The sequence below is a fragment of the Nanorana parkeri genome, unplaced genomic scaffold (genome assembly GCF_000935625.1).
Source record: "Nanorana parkeri isolate BGI_ZX_2015 unplaced genomic scaffold, ASM93562v1 scaffold1120, whole genome shotgun sequence".
Taxonomy (NCBI): Eukaryota; Metazoa; Chordata; class Amphibia; order Anura; family Dicroglossidae; genus Nanorana; species Nanorana parkeri.
The window spans coordinates 145,357-160,877 of NW_017307388.1; the positions used below are offsets into that span (position 1 = coordinate 145,357).

The following is a 15,521-nucleotide window of genomic DNA, read 5'->3' on the forward strand; positions in this document are numbered from 1 at the left end:
TAATTGTGCGGTTAAAAGATCTGAATTTATATTTATTACTGAATTTAACAAAGAAGAAAAGAAGGCAAAATAGAAGAATTGTTGTAAGGGTTGAAGGAGATGAGTTCACAGGCTTTAGGTTAGTAGCCCCTGGGAGAAGGCCTAAGGGACAGCGTCATGGTGAAAGTGGGCGTTACAGTTAAGCTGAAGAAGACCACACGCCATGGCAGTTATTTGGGGTCTACTGGCTTTGGCCTTCTCCGTGACTGCTGCAAGATCTTCCGGTTTCAAAAGATTCAGAAATTCCAAGCACAGCTCAGAAGGTGAGAGAAAAATATCTTTGTGTCGCAGTGAAATATTATTGTTTTGTGTGTTTGGACAGTAGGTAGGTGGACACGTGGAATACCACACTGAAAAGACATCTTTCCTGACAAAAAGACTATTTGAGAAAATAAAAATGTATGTATTACCCCTTTAGAGTCCGGCTATTTGTGCAGGTTAGTGAATCTCTATGGTTGTTACAGGAATCATTAAAATGTTGTTTTTCTCTCTAGTTTTTATACCTTAGACTCTTGCACATATGAAGCGGAAAACAGGTTACATAGTTACATAGTTACATAGTATTTGAGGTTGAATAAAGACATTAGTCCATCAAGTCCAACCTATTAGGATCTCATTCTAGGAGTTGTTGGGGAAAATGTACTATACATGAGTTGCATAAACCTTTTTTGTCTTACTTTTCTTTGCTGAGCAATGTTTGGAAATGTAATTTGTGCATGTCCTCTCATATGTATAACTTATAACACAAATGTTGCCCTTATTCTTAAAGTGACATTAAACTCAGGACTTAAAAATGCATTCAAGTACCTTAACTTGTAACCTCATTTGTGTATCACTCAGCTGTAGATCCTCAAATTATCTCTGAAAATGTGCCGACACTGTCCTCCCGGCTGGAGGGTTACTACTTTTGTTCCTCATGGTCCCCGTGTGTTTCTAAAGTAGCCACCGCTCCAAGCTCACTCCTGTGATGAGCTACAATCTCACATTTAGTTTACTAATTTGTATTGAGATTTTACTTCATCACACAGGGACCATGGGGAACAACAGTAGCCACCCTCCAGAAGGAAGGACAGTGTCAGCATGAATTGAGAGATGATTTGAGCATCTACAGCCTGGTGATACATAAATAAGGTACATTTTGGTTAATAGTCAAGGTATTTAATGCATTTTTAAGTCCTGAGTTTAGTGTCACTTTAAAGTACCTCTAAACCCAAGAAACAAAATTATATATTGCAGTTTACCAGTCCTTAGATTTGGTTACTGCTATGTTTTCTTTATTTCAGACTAAGTACGTTTATTGTAAGAACAGAAAACATTCTGATGATCCTGCCAGAAAGCTATTTACCTTTTACCTTCTTGTGCAGTTAATTGAATTGAAATCCCCCAAAATGGTATCTACCTTCCCATCTATTTTCTGTGAACTACAGTACAACTCCACAGTAATGCAGAAGAGGAGCTATTTGTAGTTGATTTCAAGAGAGCAGCCTAAGGTGACAACACATCTATAGATTCAATACAGTGAGTGGTGTCACCGTAGGACAGAAAGTGTGTTCCTAGCAGGATCATCAGGTGAAAATAAAGGGGGGAAAAAAAGAAAACAAATTCAACTACCGCATCTAAGTACTGGTAAGCTGGGATATATTATATATGTGGCTTTTGTTTTTATAATGTATATGCAGTGGTGTAACTATCACCATAGTGACCCACACGGTTGCTATGGGGCCCGGGGCAGAGGTGGGCCCGGCCAGAGCCAAGCAGCTGAGGTGGAGGAGGCCGGGGCCCGGCGGCGGCAGTGGAGGAGGAGGCTGGGGCTTGAATTTACAGTGAAAGGGACCCCGACCAGCCCACCTGACACTCTGCAGAGCCCACCATAGAATATCTATGGTGGGCTCTGCAGGGTCAATCTTAGGGGGGCTCTGTTGGGTCTCAGGTGGGCTGTATGAGGCTTTTGGTGGGCTCTGCGGGGCCTCTGGTGGGCTCTGCAGGGTCACTCTCAGGTTAGCTGTGCAGGGTCTCTGGTATGTGTGGGGGTCTCAGGTGGACTCTGCAGGATCTCAGGTAGGCGATGTGGGGGTCTATGGTGGGCTCTGCGGGTTATCTGGTATGTGCCGGGTCTCAGGTGGGCTCGGCAGGGTCACTCTCTGGTGGGCTGTTTGGGGTCTCAGGTGGGCTGTGCAGGGTCTCTGGTATCAGGTGAGCTCTGCAGGATCTCATGTGGGTTCTATGGGGTCTATGGTGGGCTCTGCTGGGTCTCAGGTGTGCTCTGCAGGGTCACTCTCAGGTGGGCTCTGTGGGGTCTCAGGTGGACTCTACAGGGTCTCTGTTGGGCTTTACAGGGTCTATGGTGGGCTTTGCAGCAGTGAGCGGCGGAGTAATCTGTTCTTCGGCTCTAACATCAGAGCCAGCAGGAGTAGAGCTGAAGAGCAGGAGATGGTGCAAGCACGGAAAAGTGTTCTGGAGGTAGGGAGCTATGGGGCCCTGTGATTTCTAGTTACGCCCCTGTATATATGCTTTAAATTTCCTGATGACTAAAGCGATTAGGCAGTACATATGACACCTTGCAACCCCCTCCTTCCCCACAGTAGAGTAAATCTTTACTTCCTGTATTCTAGAGCCAACCATCTTTACACTGTACATAATAAAGTTCTCTAAAGTTGTACAGAAAGTCCACACTATTCATTGCCACATATTCTTGTGTCTAGCTTAAATGTGGCTCTGTCTCATGTCCCTGTTCTCTGTTTATCCTTTCATCTCCTGAGCAGTACACATATCACAATCTCATTACAATTGATTACGGTATAGCCAGTTTGATTTGAAGACTTTAAGGGAATGTATAGTCTTTTCAGTTTTTTCAAACAATTTAAAAAGATCAGCCTGATAAAAATAATAGTATCAACATGTGTAAATAGTCATAGCCTTTGTGTAATTTTATTTATGTACTGTATGTTTGCTCATCACATATGTTGACTGCTTACCAGTGCTACACAATGGTTTTGCTTTACTGCTCCTTCTTACAATGCAAGTCGATAAGTCACCCAACTGAGAACTTTCTCTACTGTACAATCGACAAATCTCTTTTTATAATAACAAACAACTTTAGAATTGTAAATTCTGGTAAAGTAGAATTAGGGGAAAGTTCTACTAAACAAAGATGGAAAAGAAGTCTTGGCCCTGTGTGTTTGCACATTTACAAGTGTGAACTTATTATTTGTCTAAACCCATGGTAAGAATGATGAGAGTCCTAACTCCTCCTAGAGAGGATGATGTAATTTCACCATATCACCTCTTAGAAGGAATAGCATTACCATGTCACAACCATTCCCTGTGCTCTGCTGTCATAGTAAGCACTTCTAACGAAGATCAAGCTATGCAAGTTTGAAGTGCCCATGGGTACATACAATTCCGGTGTCTAATTCATTTTAACACAGTCAAATAAAATATTAATGATATGTCTATATTCATACATCCACATACTGTATATACTATTTTTTATTCTGTATTTACCTGCTCTCCATCATATATAATCATTGGTCATGTCATGAAACAGATGTTCTTTCTTAAATAAAACTCACATTAAATTCTTGCATAACCTTTTAACTAATTTGGATAACTTACTCAACAGCATTGGTTGTGTTGTTTCTTTTCTGTTCTCACTCTTCACATATAAAAAAAACTGGAGGAATTACCTAGAGCAACAATTGTTTTCTAATACTACTAAAATAGTTACTGAAGTGTGTTGGACTTAATCAAGTTCGCTTGCACTTGAGTGCAAGTCCAAGTGCACTTTCACTTCCTCCAGTTTTAGTAAATGAGGCCATTTTATCTTTCTAACTAATATTTACCTGACGAAGGGCTAATTATTCATGTACTGTATGGTGCTTTAACATTTCACTGTGGTACTCTTGAAACATTTTACCTTAAACATGTTCCTATTATTAGTACAATTTGGTCCTTCAATCATTATGTAGATTGTGCTTGTTATTGTGCTTGACGTGGTGCCTTATAATTCAGCCCAAGTCACTGCATCGTTGGGATGACAGCAGCCAGTGAAGTCCTCTCCTCTGACCCAGCAGATTTCCTCTCCCGTCTGAGCCATTATGAGATCGCCTTTCCTGCCCAGGTGGACGAGAGTGGGAACTTCTTGACGTATGACCTTCGCAGAGCACCACCCAGCTTCCGTAGGTCCCGAAGGAGCATCCACGAAGAGTCTGAACGGCAGGTCTTCTACTGGCTGCAAGCTCAGAGTTCTAACTTCCTACTTAACCTCACCCTGCAGTCAGATCTACTGGGGCAGCACTTCACTGTTGAGTACTGGAAAAGAGGTGGACTAGACTGGAAGCATGAGCTGTACGAAGACTGTCACTACGTTGGCCACATACAAGATCAACAGCTGAGCTCCAAAGTGGCCATTAGCAACTGCAATGGACTGGTGAGGACAGGCTAAATATAATCTGGAGAGGTGAACAAATTAATAATGCCTATTAATATCAGACTGCAACATATATTTTAGATATATACATATATATCTGGCAGTCTAACAAGTTTGTACAGAAATTATTTTAGAATGGAAAGATGTAGCATGTTCTATCACAGTAAAAATAAAAGGTTAGTGCCACTGATGACCAAAGTGACCTAATGAAAGTTACGTGTTTAATAGAGTGACAGTAGATATACAATACCTTTGCCTTATTTTAAACAAGGAAGACATAAAGAGACTTTGTAAAACTATATTTTTTGATACTTGTCTATTCCTTGTGGGACTCTTTTTAATTTTGACATATAGGCATATACACTGAGTGGCCAGTTTATTATGACCACCTGACGTTTGTAGGCAAATTAGCTATAATTAGCTATAATTTTGCGCTGAAGTTGCTAGAGGGCCAGACCATTATAAATAGGGAACAGTAGAAGTTATTTTTTTCTGAAGATATGGGTAAACAACGCAATTTAACAGCCTTTGAACGTGGGATGATTGTTGGCGCGAGCCATGGAGCAAGTATCAGCAAAACAGCAGAATTTGTTAAATGTGCAAGAGGGGCTCATTGTTAAAGTGTTTAAAGACTGGACTGTCAGCCGAAAATCTGGGTCTGAACGTGCGAATTGTGGCCGTCAGCAACTAGTCAATGTTAGGGCAGAATGGAGAGTGGCAAGACTGGTAGAAGACAACAGAAGGGCAACAGTGCAGTGTCAGATTCCTCGCATCACCTTTGAACATCTCGTGGAGTCACGAGGCGGCCCAACTAAGTCATCTCGTGGCCCAACGAAGTACTGATGGGGTGGTCATAATAATCTGGCCACTCAGTGTATACTGTATATAGATACTGTATATATGTAGAGCTATTTATGATAACTAAGTTCTTATTTTTTTTATAACATCTCTTCTCTTTCAAACTAGCTAGGAGTGATTGTATCAGGGGATGATGAATATCTCATTGAACCACTACCTCAAGGTAGAAATTACAACAAGACCAGTGAGGGGACCCCTCATGTGGTATACAAGCGCTCTTCCTTGCAAAGACAGCATCTTGATGCAGCGTGCGGTGTAATAGGTAAAAAATACTAATTTCAGACCTCTCTTTCATAGTAGAATGATATCTGTGTACTCTTTTTTTAAAACATTGCTTGTTATGAATTACAGAAATGCCATACATTACCCATAATGTTTATGTCATGCACTCTAGGATTGGTTTCAAGTATGAAATTATAAACACTTTGATTATGAAGGAAAATGTGAACTGATTTCATATACAAATACACTAATTTATTCTATTTACAGTGTTATTCCATATTTTTGCAGTAGATGTAGGAATTGAAGCGCCAAACCTACTAAAATAGTAGAGATACAACTTTATTCCATTGGGGTCAGGGGACATTCAAGTACAGTAGCCAACACGAATTGAGAGTCCAAAACACACCCCTATCATCAGGACTTAATGGGAGAAATCATGTATGCAGACTACAATCCGTGCCGCTTGAAAGTTGTATTGGGTTGTGATGGGAGTACTTCAGGCTTGTCAGCAGCTGGTTTGACACCCTTTCACTTTCCTTGTAGATATGATGCAGACTACAGCTCCAGATTGTAAGAACAGTCAATAAGTGCCAAGTTAGTGCAAGGCTTTCTAATTAGAGATCCAAGCATAGATAAATCATGATGTATAAAATAAGTAAAAACATTTAAAAAAATTAAATAAAATAGACTAAAACACTATAGTTCATCTTGAATAAGAAGTGCAAAGAGCAGTTTGAATTCGCAGTGTGGAGCAGCAATCAAGCAGCAGTTCACACCATGTTATCTTACTGCCTGAGCAGGCTTCAACAAAATTGCATCGACCCATCGATAATTTTACAGTATTTGGCCTTCAATTACCTTTTTATTGGTTTATTCATATTATATATATTTTATTGTATACAACAGTTTCATATAAGGCAAGATTATGTTTTTAACATTTTGTAACCAAGGAAATTACCTGAATGGATGTTTGTTCTAATCCAGATGACAAACCCTGGAAAGACCGTCATTGGTGGCTTAGAAACCAAAGGCCTCCTCCTTTGCGACCAGCATCCAATCACACACAGCGTGGACCTCTTCCACTTAAACGATCAGTGAGCACAGAGAGATATGTGGAGACTTTAGTGGTTGCAGATAAAATGATGATTGGTTATCATGGAAGAAGGGACATTGAGCAATATATCCTGGCTATCATGAACATTGTAAGTATTACAACCTATGCAAGCTACTGTTCATCTTTTGGAGAGAGGAAAATGCCGTTCTGTGTACCACTTGTTCAGCTTTTGTCAGTGATATTAAGACTGATGTTTTTTTCTTTCTTGGAGGTCAGGTTGCCAAACTTTTCCAGGACTCAAGTCTGGGGAACATTGTGAACATCATGGTGACTCGGCTAATCCTGTTGACTGAAGATCAGGTTAATAAAAATAGTAATATTGCAGGCACTGAATCACTAAATCCACTATTTAATCATTTTAGAAATTCTGTTTTTTTCAAGCTATATATTTAGATTTCAAATCATACTCTTCACAGTCTAAAGCATACCACTCATCTGTCCCAGGTTCTATTTTAATTCCTACTCATGAAATAGTTTTTATTATTTAATTCTTGTGCATTTAAATATAACTCTACGTGTATAGCACCAAAGACATTTATCTTGTCCACATTCACCTGTTCAGAAGGACTTATTAACATACACTGAGGTCTTCTAACATGTGGGAAAATCTTTACTCATCCATTTTCCTAAAAGAGAAACACAGGAAAATAATTTTCCACTGGATTCAAACCTTGGTCAAGTTGGGAAAAGATAACATTTTGTCCGATGGATGCAACAATACATAATTTATCGTTTTTATAGGAATATCATATGCTACGTTGGCTTGTTTTCTTGTTGTAACATATGTAGAATTATTTAACAACAGCAAGTTGTACTGAGAAATGAAGAGAGCACCAAGCATATGCTTTATAGCTCAGTAAAAAAGATAGCAAAAAAAAAAACATCATCAGGTATTGTGCAGGTAATGTATGTAAGAAAATTGGAGGGAGACTGGGGTATCCAAGATGTTGACTTCTCTAGCATAGATTAAGGGCCTGCTGTAGTCAGTGGTCTAGCAGCCTACAGCCAAGCTGCTGAACTAGTAACCACAGCAGGCTGCTAGACTGGTGAACAGAACAGGCCATTGATCCATGAGTAATTAACTTCAAGATACTTGCTCTTCATCCAGTTTTATTCAAATCCTCCCCAGCACAAGCCCTGGTGAAGAGGGATTGGTTAGCCTCCACCAAATGCATTGGCTATCTTTTTTACTCTCTTGTTGAATGAGCATTGAAATGGACTTCCAACCCTATGTCTGGCGCTTACTGATATCAATCTGGGGACCTCCTCTTCAGACCCATCGGATTTTAAAGAGCAGCCACTTAACTAAAATATCAACAGATCTAAATACCTTCCAACATTCTGATAAAGTGCTTCACCGACATATAAATTATTTAAAAAGGCAATGCAAAGCCAATGCTTTTTTTAGGTTCAAAAATGGAGTCTAATTAGTTGATATAGGTAACTGAAATTTGTCTTGAATATGCTTAACGATGCTAATGAGATGTATTAGCACCCTTGATGCGATAAAATGAGTTAATGTGATTATAACATTATTGTTGTCTGCAGCCCAACTTGGAAATTAACCACCATGCAGGAAAGTCTCTTGACAGCTTCTGCAGGTGGCAAAAGTCCATTGTAAGCCGGAATGGTAATGCAATCACGGAGAGTGGCATAGCTGACCATGACACAGCTGTCTTGATAACCAGGTAATGAAACATTATTAGAGACTGCAGATATTATTATTATACAGGATTTATATAGCGCCAACAGTTTGCGCAGCACTTTACAATATAAGGAAGACATTACAATCACAATACAAATCAAGACAAGATGGTAAGGAGGGCTTACAATCTAAAAGGGAGGGGGAAGTGATACATGAGGAAGGAGCTATGTGGGGATGAATTGTTTGAGAACGTGATGGTTGAGCGGTTAGGTTGAGGTGGGATAGGCTTCCCTGAAGAGATGAGTTTTTAGGGAATGCCTAAAGGCAGTCAAGGTGGGCAACAGACTGACAGGTTGGAGTAAAGAATTCCAGAGGATGGGGGATACTCTAGAGAAGTCCTGGAGGCGAGCATGGAAGGAGTTGACAAGGGAGCTGGAAAGCAGGAGGTTTTGGGATGAGCGGAGCCGACGGTTAGGGTGATACTTTGAGACCATGTTTGAGATATAGCCGGGGTGGAGTTGTGGATGGCTTTGTAAGTGATTGTTAATATTTTGAATTTTATTATTTTGGGCGAGTGGAAGCCAGTGCAGGGATTGACAGAGGGGGGTTGCAGACACTGAGCGATTGGTTAGGTGAATGAGTCTAGCAGCTGCATTCATGATAGACTGAAGGGGGGATAGCCTGTGTAGTGGAAGGCCAATGAGGAGGGAGATGCAATAGTCAAGACAAGATATAACAAGCGAGTGGATGTGTAATTTTGCGGTTTCTTTTGTCATAGAAACCATTGTGTCACCTTGTTTACATTTTCTACAAGATATTATTGCACTTGAGCCTTGGGGAGAATGTATTTGAATTTTATTATTTTGGGCGAGTGGAAGCCAGTGCAGGGATTGACAGAGGGGGGTTGCAGACACTGAGCGATTGGTTAGGTGAATGAGTCTAGCAGCTGCATTCATGATAGACTGAAGGGGGGATAGCCTGTGTAGTGGAAGGCCAATGAGGAGGGAGATGCAATAGTCAAGACAAGATATAACAAGCGAGTGGATGTGTAATTTTGCGGTTTCTTTTGTCATAGAAACCATTGTGTCACCTTGTTTACATTTTCTACAAGATATTATTGCACTTGAGCCTTGGGGAGAATGTGGGAGCCAGATGGCCAAGGCTGCAACAGCTAAGGCCAGAATTTACACCTCTCACTTCAAGTATAAACAGTTTTCTAATGATCATTGTCATAGCTAAAGTTCTATATAAAGCAATAGTAGTAACTTGAAGGGATCATGAACAATTAGTGTCTTCTTATAGTTAAAATGATGACTGCATTCAATGGAATGCTACAGTTGTATTCTAAAAGAACAAATATCAACATTTGCCAACCATTATGCACTTTCAGTATGTAATTAGGGGGCCCCCAATGGTACACTATAACAGGAATTTCTTTAATTATTCATATTAAATCTAAATGCATTATAGGTTTTATCTTTAAGCATTTTATTTTACAGATATGATATTTGTATTTACAAAAACAAGCCATGTGGAACATTAGGTGAGAAATAATTTGTTTTATATTCCTAGTTGAGGGCTATTATACATTTGTGCGGTGTGTTATTGCAAATACGTTAATGCATGTTATTTCACATGTTAAAATGCGATACATTAAGGCCACCCATTAAAATCAATGTGCTTCTGACCAGTGGCGTAACAACCGGGGGGGGACAGGGGGGCACTTGCCCCGGGCACAGGACTGAGGGGGGGCGCCATCACGACCCCAGCTAAACGAAGCCATGGCTCCCTCTCTCTGACACGATCACCCGTCTCTGTCATCGGGCGGCCGCTCGCTCTTCCGAGGCCACTGCGAGCGGGCCTCTACAGTGCCTGATTGGAGGGCGCGTCTGCCTGATCCAACACACCTAAACATCCCAAAAATCAGGCATGTTGGGTGTTTCAATGCATGCATTGAGGTGCTATTTAAAATGAATGGCACTGCAATGCATCAATGTAACGTGTATTGTCGTACATTGCAGTAATGTGCATGTTGCCGCAATGTTAGATGTAAATTGTCCGTTAATGTACACTTAAGCTTTTTAAAAGAATGTGTAAAGATCATTTCCAGATCTGTGATAAAATTAATGTTTTATTTTCCCTATTATTCTTTAGGTTTGGCACCAGTGGGTGGCATGTGTGAAAGAGAGAGAAGTTGCAGTATAAATGAGGATATTGGTCTAGCAACAGCCTTCACCATTGCACACGAGGTGGGACACACGTGAGTGAGTTCCATGTACAGGTTTCCATCTTCTTCCAATCTTGCATCTAGCAATCAGCATATGGTTCCTGATCAAAGTTATTTTTTTGGGTAGTACCTACTGAAGTATTAATTAATTTTACATTCTAATATCTTTTAATCTCTGTAATTGTTACATGGAGCAACTTTTATCATTTTAGGGGGAAAGAATACTATCTTGTAGGTAGGGAACCTGTCTTTTTGCTAGCCTTTGGAGCCATACAGAGTATTTAAGACACATAACTAATACAAATGAAATCATATGCCTGTTATCACAGAAGTACTGAAAAAAAGGTATTTCTGCAAAAATATTGACCTGTTCATGTTGTTCTATACTTCTGTACATAAATCCATAGTATGCCCTCAAAATAACAGTCAATTATATATTTCTTGCCTGATTCTAATGTCTGATTTATAGTCTGAGTTTTCACATCTGCTATTCTGGGATTGCCAAAGTTGGAGTGTGCAATAGAGTTTACAACAGCCTTTATGCAAAGCTAATGTTAAGCTAGCCATACACTAGTAGGTTTCCGAACAAAATATCTTTTTTTTACTAATGAAAGATCTCTCTTTACCACCCGATAATGCCATCAGACACTTGACGAATGTCACAAAAAATGTTGTTTTATTTTAACATTCGATTTTGAAATGAATGGAGTTTCCCGAACGAAAATCACATTCACAGAATTTCGTTCGTTCGAAAATAATTTTCCATCCTGCTCCTTCGACTTTTTTTGTCACTACAGTCAAAGATACCGGTGCTTGTGCTGGCATGGAAGCCGGCATCCTAGCCAATCATCATCGAGTCAGCTTCCTGGCCAATCAGGAAGCCGGGTCATTACCCGCTGCCTAGCTTCCTGATTGGCCAGGAAGCTGGCTTGATGCTGTTTGCCCAGCTCAATGCTGATTGGCCTTCCCAGCCAATCAGCATGGAGCCAGCTTCTGGCCAATCAGGAAGGCGGGAGGCGGTTCATTAACTGTCGCCCGACTCCATACTAGTATTAGTATCGGTGAATCCATACTTTAGGCCAGGGCTCAAAATTTCAAGTCCTGAGCTACTAGCCAGGCCTTAAGAGTTACTCGCCACCAGTAGCTTTATAGAAGCACACACAATTTAGCACTGGTGACATATAAACATTCCAGCACCTCTCTCACCTGTCAGCTGGAAGTTGCAAGCTCTGTGTTTTGTCATTAATCTGTCCAGATCTATACCTGGTCTTCTGGTATGTGTGCCCTTGTTTGCTCATTAAGGTGTATGTATAGCCAAAACTGGTATCAGATTTGGAGCTGAAGTATGACTGTTGTAACAAGGACACTCCACTGTAGTACAGGTAAGTCAAGGAAACACAGTTTATTGAAAGGGCAAACACAAAATAGCTTGAAACAGCAACATAAGACAGTCCTTGTTATGGCTCTGTAGCTTTCCTCAGCTACAAGACACTCACGCTGCTCACCCCTCGTGAGCCCTCACTCTGCTCTCTTAGCAGACTGTACCGCAGGTCCTCGGGTCACCAACCTTCCTGACCTCTCCCAGCCACCCCTGGCTGTTCCGTGTGCGTCTAGCAAGCACTCGAGGTGGTCTGTGTCCGTGTGCTCCCTGCGCACACACAACTCCAACACTCCCCAGGGTGGAGCTCTCCTGACTCACAGGTGGGGCCCTGAACACATCCCAGCACACTCTTCATGAAGGATGTACACAGGTGCACAATCAGGTGCTGGTCACTACCAAAACATGGACCCAGGAATGGAGATTTCATCCCACCCAGAGCTCTAAGAAATCTCCTGGCTCCAGGATCCCAACTATGATCCAGACAACCTGGAAATAACTGAAAAGGCAGTTCTCTCCTGGTACACATACTGTCTTCCTGGAGCCACTCAGCCCCTCTGGCTGAGAACCCTGGGTGACTTTGAGGCCACCTAACACCGTGGTATTGGCTTACACTGCCACACTGTATTGTGGCTAAATATCTGCCAGTAGATGTTATAGACATGCCCCTTGACATGACTTGTTTGAGTAATCCTGGAAGTGGCCATAAATCACATGGACATGAGAAATGAGGGGCTAGCAGCCCCAAGACTAAAAAAGCTAAGCAGGCAAGTGGACTATTAAAGATATGTAGAGATATAGATGGTCCATATGGTCAGGAAAACACAAAGCACAGGGAAACATCCCCAGTTGGGAGCATTAAAAACCTGACAAATGGAACAAAGAGCCTGGCTTCCCGGCCAATCAGAAAGCCGGGCGGCAGTTAACAACTCAGAAGCCATGCTGTTTGACTGGCTCAATGCTGATTAGCTGGGAAGCCGGCTTCCCGGCCAATCAGCATCAAGCCGGTCAAACAGCCAGCTCGATGCTGATTGCCTGGGAAGCCAGCGTCCCGGCCAATCAGCATGGAGCCGGCTTCCCGGGCAATCAAGATAATGACACGCCACCTGGCTTTCTGACTACCCGTGAAGCTGGCTCGATGCTAACGGAAGTACCGAAAGAAAAATATTTTATACTTGCTCGATGTACTCGATACCGAAAAACCGGTATCGCCGCATCCCTACCAAGAATAGTTCTTTACCTAACTGCCCCATTGTGAAAGTACATCCCAAACAAGTTTTACCTTTTTCCTTAAATATTCACAAATGGGCAATAACATTGCGGTCCGGAGACCACAAAGCTTAAGCCGTGCAGGTGAGCACTCCTTGCTCTTCATTGGACACCAACAGATTTGGTATATCTTTGGGGTGAATGTTTAGCATTATTGCTCTTCTAGACAATTAATCCTCTCGCATACAGTTCATAAAGGCTGTTGCCCCTGCAGTATCGGAAAGCATCAGTATATAGATGATCTTGTGATAGTCACCAATTCCAAAATAAGTCAAACATACCCAAGCCTAAATATTTCTCCCGCTGTGTGTGACTGTAAGTTTTATGCACTATAGCTTTGACCTGTATACATCCATCTCCCCAAATAATCTCTCCTATTGGAAGCATAAACTTTAATTAAGCTAGTCCAGATTTTCTTCCAGTCAACAGTGATGTTTCAGTATTGCTTGATATAAAAATGTACCTTTGTTTGTTTGTCAAAGAGTTGGTATGAAAAGTGTTACATTCCTTTTAAGGTTGCAAGTTGATGTGGTCATTTTAAGGTCTGCTTGGCCTAACTTTGTATAAATGTGACTTTATGAAAATATTACCACTCTAGTTTGTGTAGTAGTGATCCCATAGAAGCTGTCAATTTAAATGTAATTTGGCACCAGGTTAGTTATTTAGCACTCAGGAGAACAGTTTGGCCTTGCAAAACTCATCAGACATTCCTTCAAACAGCTGGAAATATTTTTGCAGCATTTTCAAATTTTTTTGAGCAGTCATGATAATCAGACTGTTCTTTTGTCAGGAACTCTCTAGTATTAGTTCTTAAAAGCTATTCCAAACGTACACATGTCTTCACGTGTAAATTAGACCTTGGCACCCAAAGCAGATGCCCTGAATTTTCTTTGCTTCACCACCACAGGTCACTGCAGCACTCTTTACTACCTTAAACACACCTGCAATATACTAAACACCTTCCCAGTGATGTACTTTGCTAATGGTGAAGCAGGCATTTTTGCCTGCATCCAGGTTCTAGTTAGCCATAATGTCAACAAGCAAAGGGTCCCCAGAGGGAGAATACAGCCAAGTAATTGTACTCTGAGACAGTGTAACTGTTACAAACAGGAAAAAATGTCTGCTCCCTCTCTGTAGATGGTTTAGCAAGGTACAGAGAAATAACTTAAAGTGACATTAAACCCTCAGATTTTTTAACATAAACCAATACTGTAATGTGTGCCTTACTGTAATCCATGGTAGTTTCCCTTCTCTTTGCTGCTCTTTCTTTTAAATCCTCATGTCTTCTCATGCTGGGGGAGAACTTCCCTTTGCAGCTGAGTGCCTCTTCCTGTAGTGCTGGCTCAGGTTGTGAACCTACACACAGACACCATGTATCCATTTCAGAGACAAGGCAGTCTGCTGCAAAACAGAAGTTCTGCCCAGCATGAGAAGAGATACAGATTTAAGTTATTTCTCTGTACCTTGCTAAACCATCTACAGAGAGGGAGCAGACATTTTTTCCTGTTTGTAACAGCTACACTGTCTCAGACCACAGTTACTTGGCTGTCACTTTAAGTGGCCAGGCATACCAATGTAGGTTGTCTTTCTTTTACCCCATGCAGTTGCAAAGTTGCTTCTGATTTTCTTCTAAATTGCAGGTTGTTATATGCAAATCCCCTATGCCAGTCTCCCCAGCTTATTAAGTGGCAGAATACTGGAAACAGTTCCCTGCATAGCTCATGCACACCAGCCAAACATGAAATAACATTCAATAATGCACAATGATTAATGGGTGTTGACAAGTGATCTCAAAGTAGTGTGTTGCATTTGACAAGCATTTTTGGTGTCCTTTCCAGTGAAATTGCTTCAGGGGCATTTTGCTAATATTTTCATAGACTGTAATAGGAGGTAAAATTGCTTTGAAAAGGCAGTTTCATCATCAGCAAACAATACATTTCTCAATGTCCAAGAAATTTTCCGGCACTGAAAAAAGAGCAAATAGCTTGGAAACACTGGTATTATAAAAGAAGCCTATGGCTGCAGGAATGTCTGTAGTGATGGGTTTGCCTGCAATACACACGCATTGTACAACCACATTCATGTATTCATCACACCTACTACAGTCCAGAAATGTATGAGCCTATGAAGCAGGAAGCTAATTAATTAAAGGAGTTGAGAATGTTCAAATAATGTTCAAATAATAAATTGCGTGAATATTTCCTCCTTTAGTGAATCAAAGTCAATGTCTCTGATTTAAATGAATGTGCCTTTACCAAAAATTTAAAACATTTTGTGTAAAAACAATACGACAAACATAATAATTAATGTTTTCATAGGTTTGGAAACTTTATTTATGTC

The 15,521-nt window shown here is 41.0% G+C and overlaps 1 protein-coding gene across 1 annotated transcript in view; it reads left to right on the top strand.

Moving 5' to 3' along the window:
• The first annotated feature begins 202 nt into the window (after positions 1–202).
• The window catches only part of ADAMTS10 (ADAM metallopeptidase with thrombospondin type 1 motif 10), a 66,188-nt gene continuing 50,869 nt past the window's right edge, over positions 203–15,521 (top strand). The window contains exons 1-8 of the mRNA XM_018567954.1: positions 203–302; positions 4,113–4,468; positions 5,435–5,588; positions 6,533–6,750; positions 6,879–6,962; positions 8,211–8,350; positions 9,807–9,850; positions 10,462–10,567. Coding sequence (XP_018423456.1) covers positions 203–302; positions 4,113–4,468; positions 5,435–5,588; positions 6,533–6,750; positions 6,879–6,962; positions 8,211–8,350; positions 9,807–9,850; positions 10,462–10,567 — 1,202 coding nt within the window. The remainder of the gene's footprint in view (positions 303–4,112; positions 4,469–5,434; positions 5,589–6,532; positions 6,751–6,878; positions 6,963–8,210; positions 8,351–9,806; positions 9,851–10,461; positions 10,568–15,521) is intronic.